This window comes from Peromyscus eremicus, chromosome 5 (genome assembly GCF_949786415.1).
Source record: "Peromyscus eremicus chromosome 5, PerEre_H2_v1, whole genome shotgun sequence".
Lineage (NCBI taxonomy): Eukaryota > Metazoa > Chordata > Mammalia > Rodentia > Cricetidae > Peromyscus > Peromyscus eremicus.
Window position 1 is genome coordinate 126,907,663 of NC_081420.1, and position 21,668 is coordinate 126,929,330.

The window sequence follows — 21,668 nt, forward strand, 5'->3', positions numbered from 1 at the left end:
GCAAGCTTGGCCTGGTGTAGTAGTTTGAATGTAATTGGCCACCATACACTCATAGAGAGTGGCACTATTAGGATGTGTGGCTTTGTTGGAGTAGGTGTGGCCTTGTTGTTGGAAGTATATCACTGTGGGGGCGGGCTTTGAGGTTTCTTATGCTCAAGATACCATCCAGTGGCTGAGTCCAATTTTTGTTGCCTTCTGATCAAGATGTAGCCAGCACCATGTCTGCCTGCATGCCGCCATGTTCCCTGCTATGATGATAATGGATTGAACCTCTGAACTGTAAATGAGTCGCCACCTCAATTAAATGTTTTCTTTTATAAGAGTTGCTGTGGTCATGCTGTCTCTTCACAGCAATAGAAACCCTAAATAAGACAATGTAAAACTGTAACTGTAACTAAGACCATTAAATTATACATTTTCAAAGCCTACATTTTATGGGATGTGTATTTACATCAAAAATGTGTCAGACAATATTAGAAAACATTAATAAAGTAGATGAAAATTATTAAAAAAATCACAGTATAGAGAACACCATATATTAAATTATGAATATATGTAGCTTACCTAAGCAGATAGTGTGTTATTACATAGAAACCTTACAAAATACTTTCTTCACACTCAAAAATGCTTTAATACAGACAGATAAAATTCAGCTTCTCTGATGTCACTTGCAGTTGCAATGTCTAGTGTAGTGCAGTGTGGTGATATTCCAGGCAGCTGGCTGTTTCTGTCAACTCACATTTTTCTGGAAGTTGACTGTTTGCACTTCCTGTTTTACTAGGTAATATTATTTCCTTCTCGGGTCTCTGAGGGAGTTGAAGATTAGATAGTTGTAGTAACAATTTTCCTTGTTAAGAAATTCAGAAAAGAAACTCACTAAGGAGGTGTAAAGTGTTTAAGTTTGAAAGACATTATAAAATAGTTACCTGTTGGTAATACAAGATTGGATATAAAGTGAATTAGGTACATTTTGAACTCAGCAAAATAGATAACGGAATATTTTCTCTGAATTTGTCAATGCAAACAGACTAGACACTGTTGATGTATTTACTGCTTGTATATATTGTATATAGTTATTGTACTTATTGTATATAGTTTTTCTTATATTAGTTATAACTTTTTAAAATTTTTATTAATCAAAAAAGGAGGAAATGTGGTGATATCTTATTTGTGCTTTAATAAATAATGCTTGCCAGGAGATCAAGGGGAAAAGGCCAGCCATTTTAAGTAAACAAAATCAGGTAGCACACGCCCTTAGTCCTTTAGCAGGCAGGATCTCTGTGTGTTCAAAGCCACACTAGGGAACACAGCCAAGTGTGGTGACACATGCCTTTAATCCTAGTACCAACCATGAAGACCTGGAGGTCTTTACAGACAGACAGAAGTGATAGAGCTGCGTAGGAAGAGGAAGTGAGGTAGCTGGGCTAAGATAGCCAATGAGAGGGCAGAACAGCAAGGCAATAAAGGCATGGGTAGACAGGAAGTAAGGGGCATTTGGAAGCTGCAGAGTTGGTGAGGTAAGGTTGGCTGGTGGCTTTCTCTGATCTCTCTAAGGCTTTAACCCCAATTTCTGGCTCTGTGTTTATTTAATAAGACCATTTAGAAATTTGTCTAGAGTATAGCCATTGCTTAAACAGAGAAATGTTCCCGTAATAATAGTGCCATAAAAGTAGCCAATGTCCCAGTAAGTATTTCAGTGAATTCTTCAACTACCTGTCATATTAATTCCTAAGTCAACTATGCTTGCCTTCCCCAGAGCCAACTTCATGACAACTCTGCTCCCTAGAGACTCAAGAGAGGAATGAGCATGCTATTTTTGATACATTTTTGAAAACACCACGTGCTTGACATAATTCATGGAAGGATAATTGTTTCTGAAACTACATAGTGATTTTAATATCTCATCAACATACAAAATACCCTCAAGTGAAGTATTCCTCAATTGATGGGAAAGGTGATTTCACTGAAGTATTCTTAAATCTGGAGATGGACACCCAAGATTCTAAGATTTTTCTTGAATCATACGTATATTTTAAAAATTTTTCAGTGAAGTATTTATCCTAGAGAAGTGAAATTATTGAAAATTGTCAAAACTATATGTGACAGGAGCTTAATTAGAACCAAAGTTAAAAGTAATCTGAAAGGTCAAGTATTATCACTCTCATATTACAAAAGAACATAAAAAAATTGGCAACATTTTGCCGAATTTCGGACCTGTCATACATACTACTTCTTATAATTTTCTTTATGTCCATTCTGCCAGACAATCTGTCTGGGCCTTGGTAAATGCTGTTCTCCCTCTGTAGTACAGCCATATTTTGTATTCAAAGGTAAGTTATATCTTTTCCTTCTTTTTTCTTTTGAGACAGGGTCTCAAATATGCTATGTAGCTGAGCATGACCTTGATCTCCTGACCCTCTGTCTCCCAAATACTAGTAAGATGAAAGAAATGTGCCACCATATTCAATAAGTTATTTCTAATTCCTCTAGATCCCATTTACATGACAGTTTGTCTCAAGTCTTTCTAGGTCGTTGCCTCCACAGTGCTGGTCAGAGGAGGAAGGGCAACCATATCATGCCACTTGAGTGTGCGTCTTACGCATTTAGAACGGTGCTCAGGGAGGCTAGTACTAATCTAGTGATTGCTGCATGCTTGACTTCCAAGGGAGGAGGACAGGGATGGACCACTGTCTTTGAGGAAGACAAGGAATCAGGGTAGTTAGAGGGAGCATTCTGAATATAGTAAAGTCTTAACAGAGGCTTTAGCTATTCTGCAGGGGCTCTTTAATTGGGTGGCTCTTCAGAGTCCCAGAGGGTTTAAGATCCTACACTGACTAGGTGCAGAAGGGAAGTATATCACTGGACTAGATATCCCAGACAGTGCTAGCACATTCGTGCTGCCAGACAGGCAGGCACTTTCCCACGGGTTCTGAGACTATGTGCTGAGTAGCACATCACTCAGTAGACTGCTTATGTACTATTTGCTGGGTACAGAACGAGGATACCTTGTTTAGTTTGATCCTTACTATCTTATGAGGTACAAAATATTACCCCTACTGTACCTGTTGTGCTTATAAGGCTATGGCTGAGTGGCGTTAAAATTTTCCACAAATAATGTGGCTGGCTTTCAACATCTATGCTTTTTCTATTATCTTTAAATTTTATATAGTTTGCCTTTAGTGAATGTTTACCAAGTATACACAGTTATTCAAAGGTTTAGGCCTAGAAGATTGTAGGGGCCAGTGTGGATGGAGGACACCAAGGAAACAAGAGCTTCCAGACACAGCAGGACTGACGCGCACATGAACTTGCAGAGACTGTGGCAGCACACCCAGGGCCTGCACGGATCTAAGACAGATAGGGTTCATCTTGAGAGAGGAAGAGGACATCAGCACCCATCCCTAGCCTAGATGCCATCTCTAATTGATAACAGCTCACCAAAGAACAGTTAGTTTTCTCCATAGAGTCTCAATGGAGACAAACTAGACCTAAGTGCAGGCTATATCCATCAGCAGATGGTAAACACAAAATGAACTCAAGGTATTTTTGGAGTTTTTTTTTTTTTTTTTTTTTAAGTCTCACAGTGCTTTATTTGGGCATCTTTCCTTCCCCCTTTCCCCCCTTCCCTCCCCCCCCCCTCTCTCCTCTCTCTTCCTCTCTCTCTCTCTCTCTCTCCCCTACCTTCACAAATCTTTTGCTTACATTTATGGTTTCCAATTTTGTTTTTATATTTTTTGGGTTTTTTTTTTTTTTGCTTTTTTGGTGTGTGTAATGTGAATGTGTGTGTCTCAACTTCTGTATGTGTTTCTTGTGCTTTTTTTCTTTGGCTTTCTTTTTTCCTGTTTGTTGGTTTTGTCCTTTTTTGGTTTATTTTTTTGATTTTATCACCATTGATATTTTAGATCCCTATTAGTATTCTAATGAGAGAGAGAAAAAAGAATGTGGATTTGGGTGGGTGTGGAAATGGAACGCTGGGAGGAGTTGGGGGAGGGGAAACTGTAATAAGAATATATTGTATAAAAAAATCTATTAAAAAGTTAAAATGTTTGGCCCAGTTCTAGTTTCACTTTTGTTGCTGTGATAAAATCCCCTAACAAAAGGTAACTTAGGCAAGCAAAGGGTTTACTGGGTTTATAACTCCAGGCGATAGTCCATCATTACGGGGAGTTAAGGCAGAACTCAAGCCATTAGTGACCCCACATCCCAGAAGAGCAGAGAGAAACACATACATCCATGCTGTCAGCTTTCTTTCGCCTCACTGTTCTCACTCTTATTTAGGCAGGGATCCTTTACCCAGGGAATGGCACAGTCCTCCTGATCAATCCCCCCCACAAGATGTGCCCAAAGACCAACTTGACCTAGATAATTCCTCAACTGAGGGCCTCTTTTCAGATGACTCAAGGTTGTGGGAGTCGACATTTTAAAAATTAATCATCACAGGTCCACTGAGGCACACAAAACCACACTAACTGCTGCCCCTATTTTATTAAGTTCAAGTTTGACAGAATGCAACAAATCAAGAGTACTTGGTTAAGAAGTGATGCTATGAATTGGGAATGAAATTTAGTAGTAGAGTGATTTTGTAGGGTTGATCCTCAGCACAGACCAAAAAAGAGAGGGGTGTGCAGGCTTGGGAGGAGGAGGAGGAGGGTAGGAAAGGTGGAAGGAGGGTAAGACACTGACACATCAGAGGGTTTTGTTCAGTATATACAAGAGAATAAATCTCAGTTCGGTCTTATTTACTTTTGTAACAAAACAGTTACTCAGTTGAGCAAAGACTTTTCTAGAACACAGTGAAAAAGAAAAAGGGCAAACAATGTCAAAGGGTAGGGGCAGAAAAAAGCAGAATAGATCAAGACGCCCTTCTAATGAAAGCTTAAAGAAAAATTAACCAGAAGACATTAAAAAAAGGATATTTACATTGAGATGTAATTGGACCCACCACAGTAACCCTGACAACACTTGGGTGAAGCGCCAGTCCAGGATCTTAGACAGAAGAGCACAGGTGATCTGCACCAGAGTAATAGATTACATAAGGTTTTATAGCAGAAAAAAGTGAGTGTTAAGATTTAATGGTAAATTAACTTTAAAGAAAATAAAACGACTTTTAAGACTGGGAAAATCTCAGAGAATGGAGATTTTTCTACGGAGCTACTTGAGAATCCACCCAGAAAAATGACATTTTTTTTAAAAGATTTATTTTATTGTATGTGTATGAATATTTTGCCTGAATGTATGTATGTATATGCATCATATGCCTAGTGCCCATTGAGGCCAGAAGAGAGCATTGGTTCCTTGGAATCAGAGTTATAGGTAGTTATGAGCCACCATGTGGGTCTCCAGAACCAAACCAGGTTCTCTGTAAGAACAGCAAGTGCTCTTAGCTGCTCAGCCATCTTTCCAGTCCTCCTTTTCCAAAAAAAATTACATAAATTTAAGAAAGAATGAAAGACAATTTATAATGCTAACCCAATAAACTATCAAATCTTGAAATTATATGTAAATAAATGTAGAAACAAAGTGGGAAAATCAGTCAGTAAGTGAAATGCCATCATTAGGAGTGACTCATGGATAGAGAATTAGGAGTATGTCAAAATTCTTGACTCAGGTTGTAATTTCAATAGTTCCTTAAAAATAACTTTTTGTTGCATGCTTCAAAAATATGACCACTGTAACAAAGATCCAATAATGTAGGCTATGATATTAAAAATAGCCTATTCTTTTTTAATAACATTTGAACAGTTGGAAACACTAATGTGGTATGTGACATAGCAAACCACAATTAATTTTGTCAAACAACCAGCAAACATTCCCAGGAAGTATATGCATGAGATACTTATTGTGTAATCGTTGCAGTTAGGAAGCTTGTACATTTCTTTAAACAGAAACTCTGAGTTATTTGGGTTACTATGCTTGCTTTGGAAATTAGGAGTTTTTTTTTTTTTACTGTAAATTCAGTGTGTGTCATTTGATTAGTTGTGGATATTATCATTACAAGCCAAAAGTTAAAGAATTCAGGTTAAATATTTTGAAAGCTTAAAAGAGAAAAATTGACAAATAAATTTTAAAGGAAAAATAGAAATTATTTGGATGATCTTCTAAGGATGAGAAATCAGGCTTAAAGAATTTAAGTTGTATTATTTTTGTGACTACAGCTGATGCTCCATAAAAAAGCAATTTTATGTTCCTTCGTTTTTGTGAGACTTTATGTTTTTGTTCTTCTCTTCAAAAAGGACAGGTCTTGCTACACAGTCCAGGCTGTCCTGGAATCTGTGATCTTGTAGCAACACCTTCCAGGTAGCACGTTGCCAGCCACTGTATTGTTAAAAAAGAGTGATGCTCATGGTTCATTTGTCCATACACATAGAATAGAGAGCACACAAACATTAGCACAGCATGAAGACTGTGCCTGAAAAAGGTTCTGTAAAACTAACTTCAAATTAAGGGTCTTAGATGAATTTAAGTTCAGATTACTTACAATTTTTCTAAAAGTATTTTAGAGGTACTCACTCATGGTGTTTTGAGGTAAACAATGAAATAATGTTTAGATGAACTATGGGTAAGTAGTACAGGAAAGATTACCTCTCAAGGAATACAACTAGTTGTAAGATGAACAAAACAAGAGGAACTTAGAGGTAGCTGCATTCTTGGAAACTGGCAATACTGGGCTAATTATGAATTTCAGCTTATCTTCTAGTATTTTTTAAAAGAAAAAACTTGCCACAGTGTCCAAATCACTGGTTATATTATGAACATAGTTACATACCTCATATATATATCAATAATCATGTTGGTAATTCTGGTGCTTTTAGAAAACAAGTAATAATAAGGTAATATTTACTTAAATAGCATTGATATGTACAGAGTATCTTTCTAAATGGCTTGTCCATTTATTTTTACCTCACTTATGCCAGAGGTATAATTATTACTCTCATTTCATACTTCATGAGTTTAGGTGATCTGTCCAAGGTCATATAGACAGTGCTGGGCTGAAATTGAAGTCTAGCATCAGTTCTTAACCAACAATCTTCAGTCTCAAAATGTACTGTCATTCATCTTTAGAAGAAAAAAAAAAAAAAAGAAAAAACAAAATTTGAACTTTCAAAGATCAAGTTTTGCTGAATGAAAAATAACTTTTCATTTTACAGTGAATGTTCATTTTTTTCTCTATAGTAAAATGAATCTGTAAAAAGGAATTTTTTCTAAGTCATGAGATGAGTTCATGGATCACACAAGGAACCATGAGCTGAGCCCATCAAATCCTCCTTGGAGAGACTGTACTAGATTAAGTGCTGTCAGTCACAAGTTGCTGTGGTAAAGATCTTTTACAAGTGTCTGTCATGCAACTTACTGTCCATACCTCCCAGATGTATTCTTTAATATCGCCAGAGCATCTGGGTAGCCATCCATGTTGTAGTCTCCAACATGAAGGGTGAGTGGAATTGGGATTGATGTTGGTTGTTCTTCATGTGAAAATGGCACAAAGCCCCAGAGTGTACCCTTGTTGCTAAAATCCTGAAGCACAGGTACCCACTAAGGATAAAGAGGAAAAAGATTAATCACAATCACTTTAGGAAACAGTCATTATTTGCAAAAGGAATGATTTATTAAAATGCTGAAGACAGCCATCATTTTACTTCTTCATCTTTACACAAGGATAGGCTATTACAATTTACTGTGATCCTTTGATGTACGTGTAAGACACTGGGAGAACTGGTCTTCCATAGGCTTTGTCATGAGCATCTTTGCTTGAACAGCACACAGAGCCACAGGTCCCTCATAACATGCATTCAACCTTGGGAATGAAAAGCTCCATCCTCACCTGACAGGCACTGCACAGACAAGGAGGATGAGCTATGACAACCAAAGAGCTAGAAGCAAAGGTTTCGTAATGCTTCTTATTTCTATAGGACCACAATGAAAAGAACAGGTTGCCTTTAAAGTGAGCTTCCTCTCTCCTCTTCTGACTGCACAGCTCTTTTCAACCTTTGATAAATTAACATAACATTAAGATCTGAAGAGTAGAAATCATGGCACTAACATTACAGATGTGCCCATGTTCCCTTTAGAGTCACTGAACCTGAACATGTCGTAAGTGGAAGCAGGTACAACTGACTTCACATGGCAGGTGGCCAAACATGCCTATACATGCATTTTTCCCCTCACAAGCAGCTGATCGATTTTTATTGTTGCAAACTAAACTATATTAAAAACGGCTTCTTTAAAAAAAAGGATGGTCTAGCAAAAACAAAAACAAAAAACAAACAAACAAAATTATCACCAACATTTTATAAGTTTTCCTAAGAAAGTGTAATTTGCCATGGGAAGAGGGAAGACCCTTAATGATAAAGACATTGGATACATTCATTTAAGGAGAAAGCATTACTTTATATTTTGTGAACATTAAAAGATAAACATTTAAGTAATTTCACCTGATTTTGAAAAAAAACAAAACTCTTACATTTTGCAAAAAAGCTAGAAATTTCTTTTAAATTGTTACAAATTTCTGAAGCAGGGACCAGTGTGGGGTTGTATGCCTTTCATCCTAGTGCTCAGGAGGCAGAGGCAACTGGATCTCCATGAGTTCATGGTCAGCCTGTTCTACATAGTGAGTTTCAGGACAGCCAGAACAACACAAGGAGATCCTGTCTCAAAAAACAAAACAAAACAAAAACAAAACAAAACCCAAACCAAAACCAACAATTAAATAAGCCACAACAACAAAACCCAACAATAAATCAGAACCAACCCCCGTCCCCCCACCCCAAATTTCTGAAGCAGTCTATGGTTTATGAAAGAAGGGTAAATACATGGTAGATAAAGTGTTTCTGTTAAGATAACTGTATTAAAACACTTTTCACTCAATGGGCATCTATAACACCTATCAAAGAACTGTGACGTTTGTCTTACATAGGTAACTATATAATTTTCTTTCTTCCTCTTTTTCTCCCCCATTTTTCAAGATAGGTTTTCTTTGTATAGCCCTGGATGTTCTGGAACTCACTCTGTAGACCAGGCTGGCCTCAAACTCAGAGATCTGCCTGTCTCTGCTACCTAATTGCTGGGATTAAAAGTATGCGCCACCGTTCCCAACTAACTATATAATTTTCAAAAGTTCTTATTATACATTTTTATATCTATGAACCAATGATGTATATTTTTATACCTATAAACCAGTGATGGGAAGTTTCTTGAGCTAGTGCTTTAAATGATTCACAACTATCCAAATAAAGTCAAAGATAATAAAATAATTCAATGATTTTTAAAATGCTGAATATATAAAGATGTGTTTATTAAGTTGTTGAATATAAAATGTGATGTTTCCTACTCAAAAGGGCTATAAAAGTCAGCATGATATCCTATGATTTATTAGTCCCCCAAGAAAATAAAGCTGCCTAACTCTAAAAGTGTCAGGACCTATTATTTCCACATCAATCCTCCACTGTGACTCTCATGATTCTAAACTATGAGGCAATGGGCAAAAAGTCAGCATGAGAAATGGAATGGATCCGCACATGGAAACAAAAACGGAATTATCTTCCTCATAAGTTTTTATTATAATGTGCTTTCTATATTGCTGGCATCTAAAATGCTACATTTAATTTAACTACAGGATCTAGAACGGCGTTTCCTCACCAAAAGTCAACACAGCAGCATTTTCTACCCCAATGAAAGAACAAAAAGATTTAAATGTATTTTACTTAGGTAAAGCGAAGAATTCTATAACGTAATTTTGGATTTTATCCTGTTCTACTTCTTTAGACGTATTTTCTAATGTTCAAGATTTTTCAAGCATAAACATCGTTTATAGCATCCCCAAAGCTGACATACCTGCCCTGTTCCGGATCTCATTAAGTATATGGCACTCTTCTGACAGTCTTTATCTTCACAGCCTGGTAGCAGGTGATCCATGTGTCCATCTCCATCTGTCAAAAGGAACTTCAGGAGTCCATTAACAGTCCAGAATAAGGTCTTCATGTGTGATAGTTAAAGCTCCTATTTGTTAAATGATTCCCCCAATCCAGACAAAACCACCAACTTGACACATGGCTTTATAATGAAGGGGAACCATTAAAAAACAACACTCTGGTCCTTGTCACTTATTATCTAGACTGTATCTTACTTGTTTTAAATTGCAAAATTCTTTGTGGTTAGATGTTATTATACATAATTATTGAGGTTAATACTGATTTAAAATCATTTTAAAACTTATTCAGAATTATTACTATTAATTACTATTTTGGTTTGGGGACTGAACTCAGGTGCTTACACATATTAGGTAAGTGCTTTTACCCCCGAACATAATCAACTTTTTAAGAGGTAGTTTTTGATTCTGTTATATAATTATCTATATTGAGACAGAAGAAACACATGTTTGCACACAGTAACTGTATTATACAGCCAATTTTAAATACGGAGGATGTATATGTAGCTTTAAGTGCCTTTTAGCCAGCATGAACTTCAACTCATGAGTTACAGAGTTTTCTGTTCTTTGGCTTCTCAAAGCATCCATGTATTTTCATCAATAAAGATACAAATGAAAGGAATACACTCACTGCTATGTCCAACTCCCATGTACACTGGATAGCTATGAATGTTGTCTAAAACATAACTGTTAACTAATTAAAATATTTAGAGACATTTTGAAAAAAAAAGAATTTGATCACATAGTTCTTGAGTGTGAACTTCAGAGATAACATCAGGCTGCCTGGCACGGCTTCTTTACATCTGACTGGATTTTTGGCCAGAGTGCTACTATATACCTTCTGAGACAGATACACCAAAGGCCCTGAAATCACCTCTTTTGATGCTCCCTCATACATGCAGACCCCACTGTCTGAGGTTTAGAAAGCTTGAGGGCCTAGAGCTAAAGCCTTCTGCGACTGGAGTAGTAATTTAACCTCTAAATTTGGGGCATCTTTTGAGCTCCTTTAACCACTAATTTACTTGCTATGAGTTACTCTGTCATTTCACTTGGGCTCAATGTAGTATTTACGGTTGGCTGGAAATCAACAGATTATCAATACAGATATAGCCTTCATTGTATAGAGATATATGAAGAGACGTATATAACTAAAACAAGCTTAAAGCACCTCAAGATTTCATTTGAAAAAGAAAAGAAGTTAGGCTGCATGGGATGAAGTTCTAGCCAATGGAGCTGGACCTTAATAAAAAGTACGTTTTTTTTTTTTTTTAAGATCACTTCCAGTATTTTAAAGCCATTCGAGGGGTAGTAAGTATTGGAAGGCTCTTCTCTGTTGTCTTCTACAGGGTCAGTCAATGTATTAGTTTCCTGCATATCTGTATATAAATACATAGAGCATGTGCTTTGCAGTATATTCTATACGGTTTGGCTACCTTGAAAATTTGATAAACCATGTCTACTTTTTAAAAATGTTTAAAAATTTAAATATTATGTGTATGTGCATGTAAATGCAGGTACCCATGGAGGCCAGAAAGAGGGTGTCACATCACCCTGGAGCTACAGGCATTTGTAACTGTCTTAGGTAGGTGCTGAGAACGGAACTTGGGTCCTCTGTAAGAGCAATACACAACTGTAGACTGCTGAGCCATTTCTCCAGTCCCAATTTACTGTATCTTTGAGAGAGCTTGGTATTGTTAAATTTATATCTGGCTCATGCATAGCATCTGTTACACTGTATGGAAAAATACCTCAATATACTTTGTTCTTACCTGATGTCCTAACACTGAGCTGTGACAAGTCCAAATAATCCAACAATAACTAACTTAGTATAATCATATTATTATTTATTGTGTAAATGACATAAATGGAAAACTACTGCTTCAATCATTACATGATATTAAATTTTTTGTCTAATTTCCATAAAAGGGTTCTTTTTATATTTAAAACTCAGGATACTACACTCTTACTGTCAGGTCATTCTGATAGAAAATAAACAGAGAAATAACTGAATTAAATGATATCAGACCAAATGGACTTAACAGATATTTATAGAGCACTCATCCAAACACTGTAGATTACACATTATAAACCTAATGTTTTTGTAAAATTAATGTATTTCTCTCTTGATTTTTTTTTTCAGTGATCTACTTTTTCAGTTGTCCATTGTTATTTCAGGAGTCTGTGTACAGGCTCAGGTTGTTATCTTCAGGAGTCTGTGTACACTCTCAGGTTTCTCTTGCTGCTGATTTATAGTCTTATCCCATTGTAATTGGATAGAATACAACCAATTATTTCAGTATTCTTATATTCAATATTTTGTGCCCTGCTATTTTAGAGACATTAGAAATAAAATCAGTTTTAACAATAATTAATGGTACATGTAAAGGCCTCAGGAAAAAAAAAAAAAAAAACAAAAAAAAACAAACCAAACCCCAAATCACAGAAAGTTCACAATTCACAGAAAGAAATCATTAAGACCAGGACAAATATTCAAGAAATGAAAAACAAACAACAATAAAACCACACAGAAAATCAACAAAATGGTTGGTTCTTTGAGAAACACTTAGCCAAGTAACCAAATGAAAAAAAAGATAAATTAATAAAATTAATGAATAAAAAGGCAACCATTGAAGCATATACCAATGAAATATAGAAAATCATTAGGTCTTATTTTAAAAAGACATAGTCAACTAAATTGGAAAGATCTAAAAAAAATGATGAATTGATGCATATAGCCTACCAAAATTAAACCAAGATGAGATAATTCAATGAAATTGAAGCAGTAATTAAAACTCTCTCACCTAAAAAAGTCCAGGCCCAGATGGATTCACTGGTGAATTTTTCTAGACCTTAAAAGAATACTAATGTTTCTTAAACTATTTCATAAAACAGGAAAGGGAGGAGTATGTCCAAGCTCTTTATGAAACTAATATTACCCTTTTACCAAAACCAGACACAGATGCAACAGAAAGAGAAAATTACAAAGCAATTTCTCCAATGAATACACATGCAAATATTCTCAACAAAATATGTGTAAATCAAATTCAAGAACATACCCAGAAGATCAGTATTCATTATTCTAATAAAGTTGGCTGTATTATAGAGATGCAGGAATAATTCAACATATAAATCAATAAATGCTATAAACTGGACTCAAGGACAGAAATACCATGGTCATCTCGATACACTCAGAAAAGACTTTTGACAAAATCTAATACCTCTTCTTGATAAAAGTCCTGAAGAAACTCTGAATGAAAGAAACATACCTCAGTTATATAAAGGCTATATCCAACAAACCTATATATAATATTATATTAAAGTTGGAAAAATTTAAATCACATCCAACAAAGTCAGAAACAAAGTAAGACTGTCTCCTCTCTCCACTTTTATCAAACATAATACTGAATACTAGGTAGGACAAGAAGATGTGGGAAGTAAAGGACATAACAAGGGAAGGAGGAGATAAAAGCAGCTCTATTTGCAGATGGGATGATTCTATAAGCAAGAGACTCCAAAGGCTTTAGGAGAAAAAAATCTTAACGAGTTGCTAAATAGTTCAGCAAAGTGTCAGGAAGATTAACATACAAAAAGACAAACAAACAAACTTGATAGTTGTTCTAGTTTGAGTTTCTTCCTGAGAAAACATTGACCCAAAACAACCTGGAAAGAAAAGGACTTATTTCAGCTTACAGGTAACAGTGCATCAATGAAGGAAGTCAGGGCAGGAGTTCAAGCTGGAACTAAAGAAGAAGCCATGGAGGATTCTGCTGTGTAATAGTCCTTCTGTACACTGTGTGAATATATGTCTCTATGATTGCTTTAATAAACAAGCTCACTGGCCAACAGCTGAACAGGATAAAGTTAGGCAGGAAAATCAAACTAAGAATAATGGGATGAGGAAGGGCGGAGTCAGAAGAGATGGCAGCCAGAAATGGAGGAAGCAGGATATGTAGAAAATGAGGTAACAAGCCATGAGTCACTTGGCAAAGCATAGATAAGAAATAGGGTTAATTCAAATGGAAGAGCTAGTAACAAGCCTGATCTATTGGCTGAGCATTTCAAATTATATGTCTTTGTGTGGTAATTTGGAAGTGGCTGCTGGGACAGGAAAACACCTACAGGACTCTGCTTGCTGGCCCATACTTAGCTAGCTTTCTCACACTCAGGCTTCACCTATGGCTGTTTCCAACTCAACACAAATGTTCAAAACACTGTGCCTTAGCACAGTGGCAGCCTGAAAGGCAGAAAATTTGGTTGTTGGTAGTTGGTTTTTATTTACATTTCTGTTTATTTTAATCCTTGATATTCAAGAAAATCTCCACCAAAACATTATATATATTATATCTATATCTATATATATAAAATATATATATATATATAATGAAGAAACAAAGATCAGTGACTTTACATGACAAGAACACTGTAAAAACACTTAAGAAAATTACTAAATAAACAGATTATTACAAATAATCGAAAAAGCAACAAACCCTGGAGAAGACGAGAATCGGTTACCACCATTTCTAGAGGTAATACTGAAATGTTCACTTTGTAAACAAGAATGGCAGCAACAAAAGCACAGGGCACACAGAGAACAAGAGAAACAGTCTCTTCAGTGAAGCAAAATGAAATCACAGAGGACACCTTGGTGGAAGCCTTACCACTACATTTACCAGATTAAAAATATAAAAACATGATCTGTAACAAGTTCAAAAGCAAAGGAAATATGACCATGAACTGGCCGCTATTAAGAAAACAACATATGAACAAGATGGTATCAAAACAGAGATTGTAAAACAAATATTCTGGAGCTGATACAGTACAACACATGAAACAAGAAGCTCAACAGATGGTCAATGGTGGAGAGGAGTAGTCACGACAAACAACTGGTAAACCTGAAGACAGCACAACTGATATTAAGTGGGATGGAGTCAGGTAAGCAGACATGAAATGTCCTGTGAGTCACTATTAAGTGAATCAATATCTGTCTGGTGACAGAGAGAAGCAGCTTAGCATGAGCAAGGACCACTTAATAAACTACTGATTGTCATCAGAAACCCAAGGGACAGAAGATGGCCACAAAACAGAACAAAACACAGGATGAGAAGACGGTTTTGTTAGTCAGGGCTTGCTATAAACGCATGAGGACTAGAGTTCAATCCCCAGTACTAATTCAAAAGCTGGGTATGGTGGCACAGAACATTTGATTGACAGAAGGCAGAGCTAACAGTAGATACTTCACATAAAGACTCTTAAATCAAAGGAGAAAAACAGGGTTACTGTGAAGAAAAACTTTCTTGATAAGATACAAACTAGGAGAAGACAAAGAGAAATTTTGTGTATTTATTATTTAATGTTTAGGAAAGAGTGTATTCAGATATACTTAGTTCCTGGTCCCAAACAATGAACAATAATTTAGAAGTGAGCTATAGCTAAAAATCTGCCTGAATTCAAAGGGAAATTAAGGAATTTCTTTCTAGGAGCCTACAATATATAGTAGAAACTTAATAATGGGATGAATTTACACTGATGAGAAAATAATATTTGATAATAAAATCTTTCAAAACGGCAATCTCATCCCAAGACAAATCAACACTCAGTGAATTCTGTAACAGAATCACTTCTGCTTGGTGTTTCCCCACCCCCAGAATCAATAAACTAATAAATACATCAAGAACTGTATGTGTATCATGTTTCTGAAATGAGTAACTTCAGAGAATTTGGTCATATAGTATAAATCTTTTCTAAGATTAAGGCCATTAAAGGTATAAGAAGCAGAAGGAAACATTATAAAAGAAACCATGGTTTTAAACCCTTCAGATCTTATATAGCTGAAGCTCACTGTTGGCTGCCCTCACTGAGGATGATCAGGCACACATCTTAGGATCCAGTAAAGAAGAAGGAGAGCACATGATACATGAAAACACAGCTGATACAGAACTAAGTATCCTTTCCCATCTCTGCCACTTTCATCCTAGCCCTTGAGCGTGCTTTTTCACCTCTGAATCTCAATTGTTCAGTGGAATAAATAATATTTCTCACTCCAGAGAGGTTTGGAAAAATCCCTTGAATTACATATACAACACTCCCTCACATTCCTAGAGATGGGTTTGCTCTGTTTTGTCTAGGTTGGTTTTGAACTTGGCTCAAGTGTTCTTCCTGACTCAGTCTCCCATGTAGGTTGGTTTATAGCATTGATCACTATGCCTGGCTTATAAAAAATTTCTTATAAAATAGTTCTTGATATAAAAGTATTATTAATATGAAAGAGAATAAATAATTGCATATCCTAAATTCTAGATCCTTTCCATGTTACCGATAAAAAAAGCTTGAAAACTTCCTCTTAATTAAGTTGTGACTATTAGTACTATGGGGCAATGTGATGACAGGCCATAGCAGATTAAATACATATAACATCCATTTGTCTCTATGCATGCTACTGTGGAAAGGAATAGGAATATGGACTGTCTTTGTGGAAGCTGCTAATGGAATAGAATGCTCTGGGCAAAAGGAAAGTGACAAAGGACATTTTCACCCATCCACCTACTCTGTCACCGTTAATCCAACTCACCTACCTATCCAATCTTCTCTTCAGTGGGTGAAAGTTAAGCAGAGGACTTATGTACCCACCTACATCCAAGAAACAACACAGCTCTGATCTTCCTAATTATTGGATGAGGCATTTATACAGAATGAAAACTGCAGAGTTGTAAAACGAAGAAAAAGGGTAATCACAAACAGCCAAACTTGTTTGAAAATAGCACAGGACATTTAGTTCCTTCATAGCATTCAGACTTCTATATTCCTCTGACTGAGAGCAGGGAATTCCTCTCGGGTATAATTTGCCAGAGAGAAATACATTTCACCATCTTCTTAGATGTATGAATCTATTAGGTCTAAGAATAGACAAGGTGTCTTCAGTAGTCACTATTACAGTGCTGTAGAAATCAAAGAATGAAGAGATTGTGAAATTCACAGGGCACTGAAATGGGTTGTTATACTAATCAGAGTGGAATTATAGTGATACATGTTCAATTAAGTGGTGTTATATTACAAAATATTGAAGATATCCATTAAATTATGAAATATGTGCAAGAGTGTAAAAGACATCGTTATTCTGTAGAAATTTTATATTCAAAGGGATAATTTTGCATTCACACTAATAGGCATCACTAAAACCAGTTAAATGTGCAGTAGTTTGAGACTGTGTAATTAAGTCTGAGGTATGGCTTTATAAAAAACTCATTCATAAGTCAAGAATTTATCATATAAAAACCTACACATAGGTTTCAGGGACACTGGGGTTCCAGCTTTTCCCTAAAAATATCTAACTCAGCTTTAAATGGTGAGTAAGTATAAAAAATTCAAGAATCTAAAGTAGTAATTTTATAATTCTTACATAAATTTCTCTTAGTGTCTTTTCTTGTCGCTACGATTAAACACCTAGATAAAAGCAACTGAAGAGATAAAGGGTTCATTTCAGCTCACAGTTCCAGGTTCCAGTCCATCAGAGTATGGATGTCACACCAGCAGGAGCTTGAGGAAGCTGGTCATATCGCATCATATTCAGAACAGAGCAATGAAGGCATGCATGCCAGCACTCAGCTGGCTCCCCCCCCCCTTTTATCAGTTCAGGATTCCCTGCCTTAATTAATACAGGTCATCCCACATTAATTAACAAAATCAAGACAACCCTTCCCAAGCATTCTCAGAGACTCAGTTCCCAGATGATTCTAGACTTTTTCAAGTTGACAATTAACACCAGCCATCACAATTACCATTTCCAATAAAAACATTCAAAGTATTTATCAGACCCACAGCTGGCATCTAAGACTTATCATAATAGATGTCTTGTGAAACTTTGTGCTACAAAGTAGAAAGAAATTCTGGGACTAATCATGCCTGCTATGGGAGTGAGGCTGTAATCTGCAGTGACATGGAATGGAAATACTGATGAATTACATTTAGTATTTGTTTCAAGACTTCTCTAAGAATACTTCTTAATACTTCTCTAAGAAAAACTTCTCTGAGCACTTCATTTGCCACATGTCAATGTATATAAATGTAATGGTTACTAAAAATTTATAATAGTATTATTACCTTTCTTTGGAGTGATAGAGGGAGAAATGTCTGAAAACAAAATTGTCAGTATAAAGATATAAAAGGATATTAAGAAGCTGTATAAACATTATTTTCTATTAAAATGTTAGTAAGTGCTGAAGGTAACATGCTTTTCAGTGGTCAGAACTCAAGAATTAGAAAAATGAAAATATGAAGACTGGCTTTTCCTAATCTCTTCTTCAGATCACTAGTTACGTGCTACTCACCTCTCCATTGCTCCCCCACGCCCCACAATGCTCCCTGTTTACTTTCCTGGTTTCTACAGTTACTCTAGGTTATGAATCATATCTGAAGACTTAAGAGCTAAGAGGCTCACATGAGAGGGAAGATAACATGTTATGTTTGTATTTCTGGATCACCTCAACCAATATGATTTCTAGTTCTATCCATTTACCTAGCTAGACCCTGGAGAAGGGTGTGTTCTAAATAGTTTTGATGAATTATTTTAAGCAAATGAAAAAGTTCCAATGATGAATTAATTTATTTTTAAGAGTCAAGCTCAAATTTAGTACCTAAACTCTTCAAATAACATTCTAAGGATCCCTGATGCCAAAATGCTAAGGGATCTTTCCAGAAGGGGGGGGGGCAAAAATTTTGTAAGAGCCAGAAGAACAGTGAGTTTGTGGTGGAATTGTGTCTCCAAGGAATATCAGAGAATCTATTCCCATAATGTTTGTGATGTTGATTCTTCATAATAAACTTGACTACATCTGGAATTAACTAAAATCCAAATGGAGGGCACATCTATGAGGAATTTTTGTTTAATTTGAAGTAGGAAGAGCTACTTCTAATACAGATCTTGAGGTGGAAGACATACCTTTAGTCTAGATCATTTAAATTGGAAAAACCCACCTCTAATCTGGGTCACACCTTCTGCTGCTGGAAGCCTGTATAAGGACATGGAAGAAGAAAGCTTTGCCTGCCATTCCTTCACTGGCATAAGAGCCTATTTCTTTGGCAATCCAGTATATACCGAAGACCAGCTGAGATATCGAGACTCATGAGATTGAGCAACTACTGGATTCTTGGATTTTCTGTTCATAGCTAGACATTGTTGGATTAGCTGAACTGCAACTCATAAGTCATAAATACCCACCTCTCTCTATATATATATAAAATGCATATCTATGTTATATATATATATATATAACATAGATATGCATTTTATAAGTTATTACTGTAGAGAACCCTGACTAATACAAAGTCTAACCAACATAATCATGAGCTGAACAAGAACAATAACAGATATACTAATGTGGATGGGAAAGCCTAGGAGGGTTCAAGCCTGCCCAAAGTAATGTGGAGTGGGAGAAATAGTCTTTCTCAGGGAAGAACACACCATTTGTTTATACAATCCTAAATGATCAGCCCTGAAAATATACATATAAGTAGCATTATACAGGCTAAGCAGGTAATATTTATGTATTTATGAATATATACACACATACATCATCAATTAACTAAAAATGAGGCATGATTTGAAAGAGAGGAAGGGGCAGTATATAGGAGGTCTTAGAGAGAAGGAAGATAAGGGGAATATGACGTAATTATAATCTCTAAAATATTATTTATAAGCAGCATTGATCCAGACTTGACAGAAACAGTAAAAAGTAAACCACACCAATAGAGCACAGTTTTGTGGGTTCAACAGGTGGGATGTATAGCACGTTAGATAGAGAGACTAGGTAAGGAAAATAGGGTCCACAGTGTTGGGCATATGGCTTTCAATTTTGAACACAGTGGTCAAGGAAGGCCTCCAGGAAATGGGAACATTTCAGTGAAATCAGAAGGTAGTAACATAGTAAACAAAGAGGAGATCTAGAGGAAGAGGATTTTATAAAGAAGGATGAGAAAGGGCAAATGGGTCAAGAAGGGACTACTTGAAAAACATCATGAGGCCAGGTAGCTGGAGAAAGTTATAATAATAGTTTTGGTGAGGCAAGATGCTATGGACATAGGCTCCTTCAATGACCTACTACCTACTGTCCACCTTATAAAAGGTGATGAAACAAGGCTTTGCTAGTAGTTAAACCTAGTGGGTCTCCAGAGCTTGTATCTTGTTTGTATTACATTTGAGTACTTAGCAGACAATTTTACTGTCTAAAATACTATGTATAAAATTTGTCAAAAGCACACATCTACTTGAATGGTACTGCTATGTAGATAGCTGTTCCAGCTAAATAACAGAAGTCATTTTTTATTTTAATTTGATTTCACATCTAGTCCTTCAGTATGTGTTACCAACTTTGTCTCCAATATACCAAATGTGAACATTTCTTTCTACTTCCTAGAATTGTGCTGGTTCCACTTCATCCATAGTCCTTGAATGGTTTACCACAGGTTCTTCTTTCTTTAAGAAATTCTTTTTTATTTATTTTATATATCAATCAAAGATCCCCCTCTTCCTTCCTCCAACTTCCTCCAGTCTTCCCCTCCCAACCCACCCCCTATTCCCTCCTACAAGAAGGTAAGACCTCCCATGGCAAGGTACATTTTAAGTAGAGGCAGGTCGAAGCCCCTCCTCCTGCCTCAAGGCTGTGCAAGGTGTCCCATCATAGACAGTGGACTCCAAAAAGCCTGTTCATGCACCAGGGATGGATTCTGATCCTACTGCCATGAGGTCCCTTAAGCAGATCAAGCTACACAATTGTCTCGCTATGCAGAGGGCCTAGTCCAGTCCCATGCAGGCTCCACAGCTGTTGATCTAAATTTCATGAGTTCCCACTAGTTTGGTTTGGTTGTCTCTGTAGATTTCCCCATCATGATTTTGATGCCCTTGCTCATAGAATCCTTCTCTCTCTTCAACGGGACTCCTGGAGCTCTGCCTTTACCACAGGTTCTTTTAACTAATCTGGAAATTTTCAAACTCCTTACCATAGTCCATAAACCCATATAAGTTCTTGCTAAGAGACAGTCTTCTTTTTTGCTCTTTGAACAGCAAACTCATTTAGCCAAGTCTTGCTCAAATGCAATCTCCAAGCAGTTACTTAAAGTACCCTTTATCAACTTCTCATTTCAGTACCCTGTTTTAGTTCCTCACAGCTCTTTCCCTACCTTTCAAATATTTTTACTTTGTTTAGATCTCTTCTTCAATAGAATTTAAATTTCATGAGCATATGTTTCATTCATGGCCAAATGTCAAATATGTGAAATAGATTTAATCCACATGACAGGCACTCAAAGACAATTTTTTGAATATATTAATTAACATCTTATATGTAGTATAAACTTTTCATTACAAAATGAGAAAGAAGCTAAATGGAAGAAAAATCGGAACATGATTCTAAAGAACATATTGAATTATTTGAACCAATGCCCATACAATTCATCCAAAGAAAATAAAAGGTAATCAGATTCTTTGGCCCCATCACTTGATAAGTTTGTCCATATTATACTTATTAAAGTAACTCTGTATTTTCTTGAAAAGTTATGACTAGTGATTAAAGTGATATAGCAATAAATTTAAAAATTAATATCTAAGATCTCCAAGATTTTTCTGATTTTGATGATCCTCACTGGAGTTCATTACTTTTATTTTTTTTAACAATAACAGAAAATAACGAAGCTACTTAACAAGAACAACCAAATTTCAACTATAAGAATTAGACAAATAAAAACAGTATAA

The 21,668-nt window shown here is 36.1% G+C and overlaps 1 protein-coding gene across 2 annotated transcripts in view; it reads right to left on the reverse strand.

Moving 5' to 3' along the window:
• Positions 1 to 21,668, reverse strand: part of Itfg1 (integrin alpha FG-GAP repeat containing 1) — a 147,158-nt gene that overhangs the window by 43,646 nt on the left and 81,844 nt on the right. For both annotated transcript variants that reach the window (XM_059264499.1, XM_059264500.1), the window contains exons 9-10: positions 9,832 to 9,926; positions 7,361 to 7,533 (exon numbers count right to left, since the gene is read on the reverse strand). In XM_059264499.1, the coding sequence (XP_059120482.1) occupies positions 7,361 to 7,533; positions 9,832 to 9,926 (268 nt within the window). The remainder of the gene's footprint in view (positions 1 to 7,360; positions 7,534 to 9,831; positions 9,927 to 21,668) is intronic.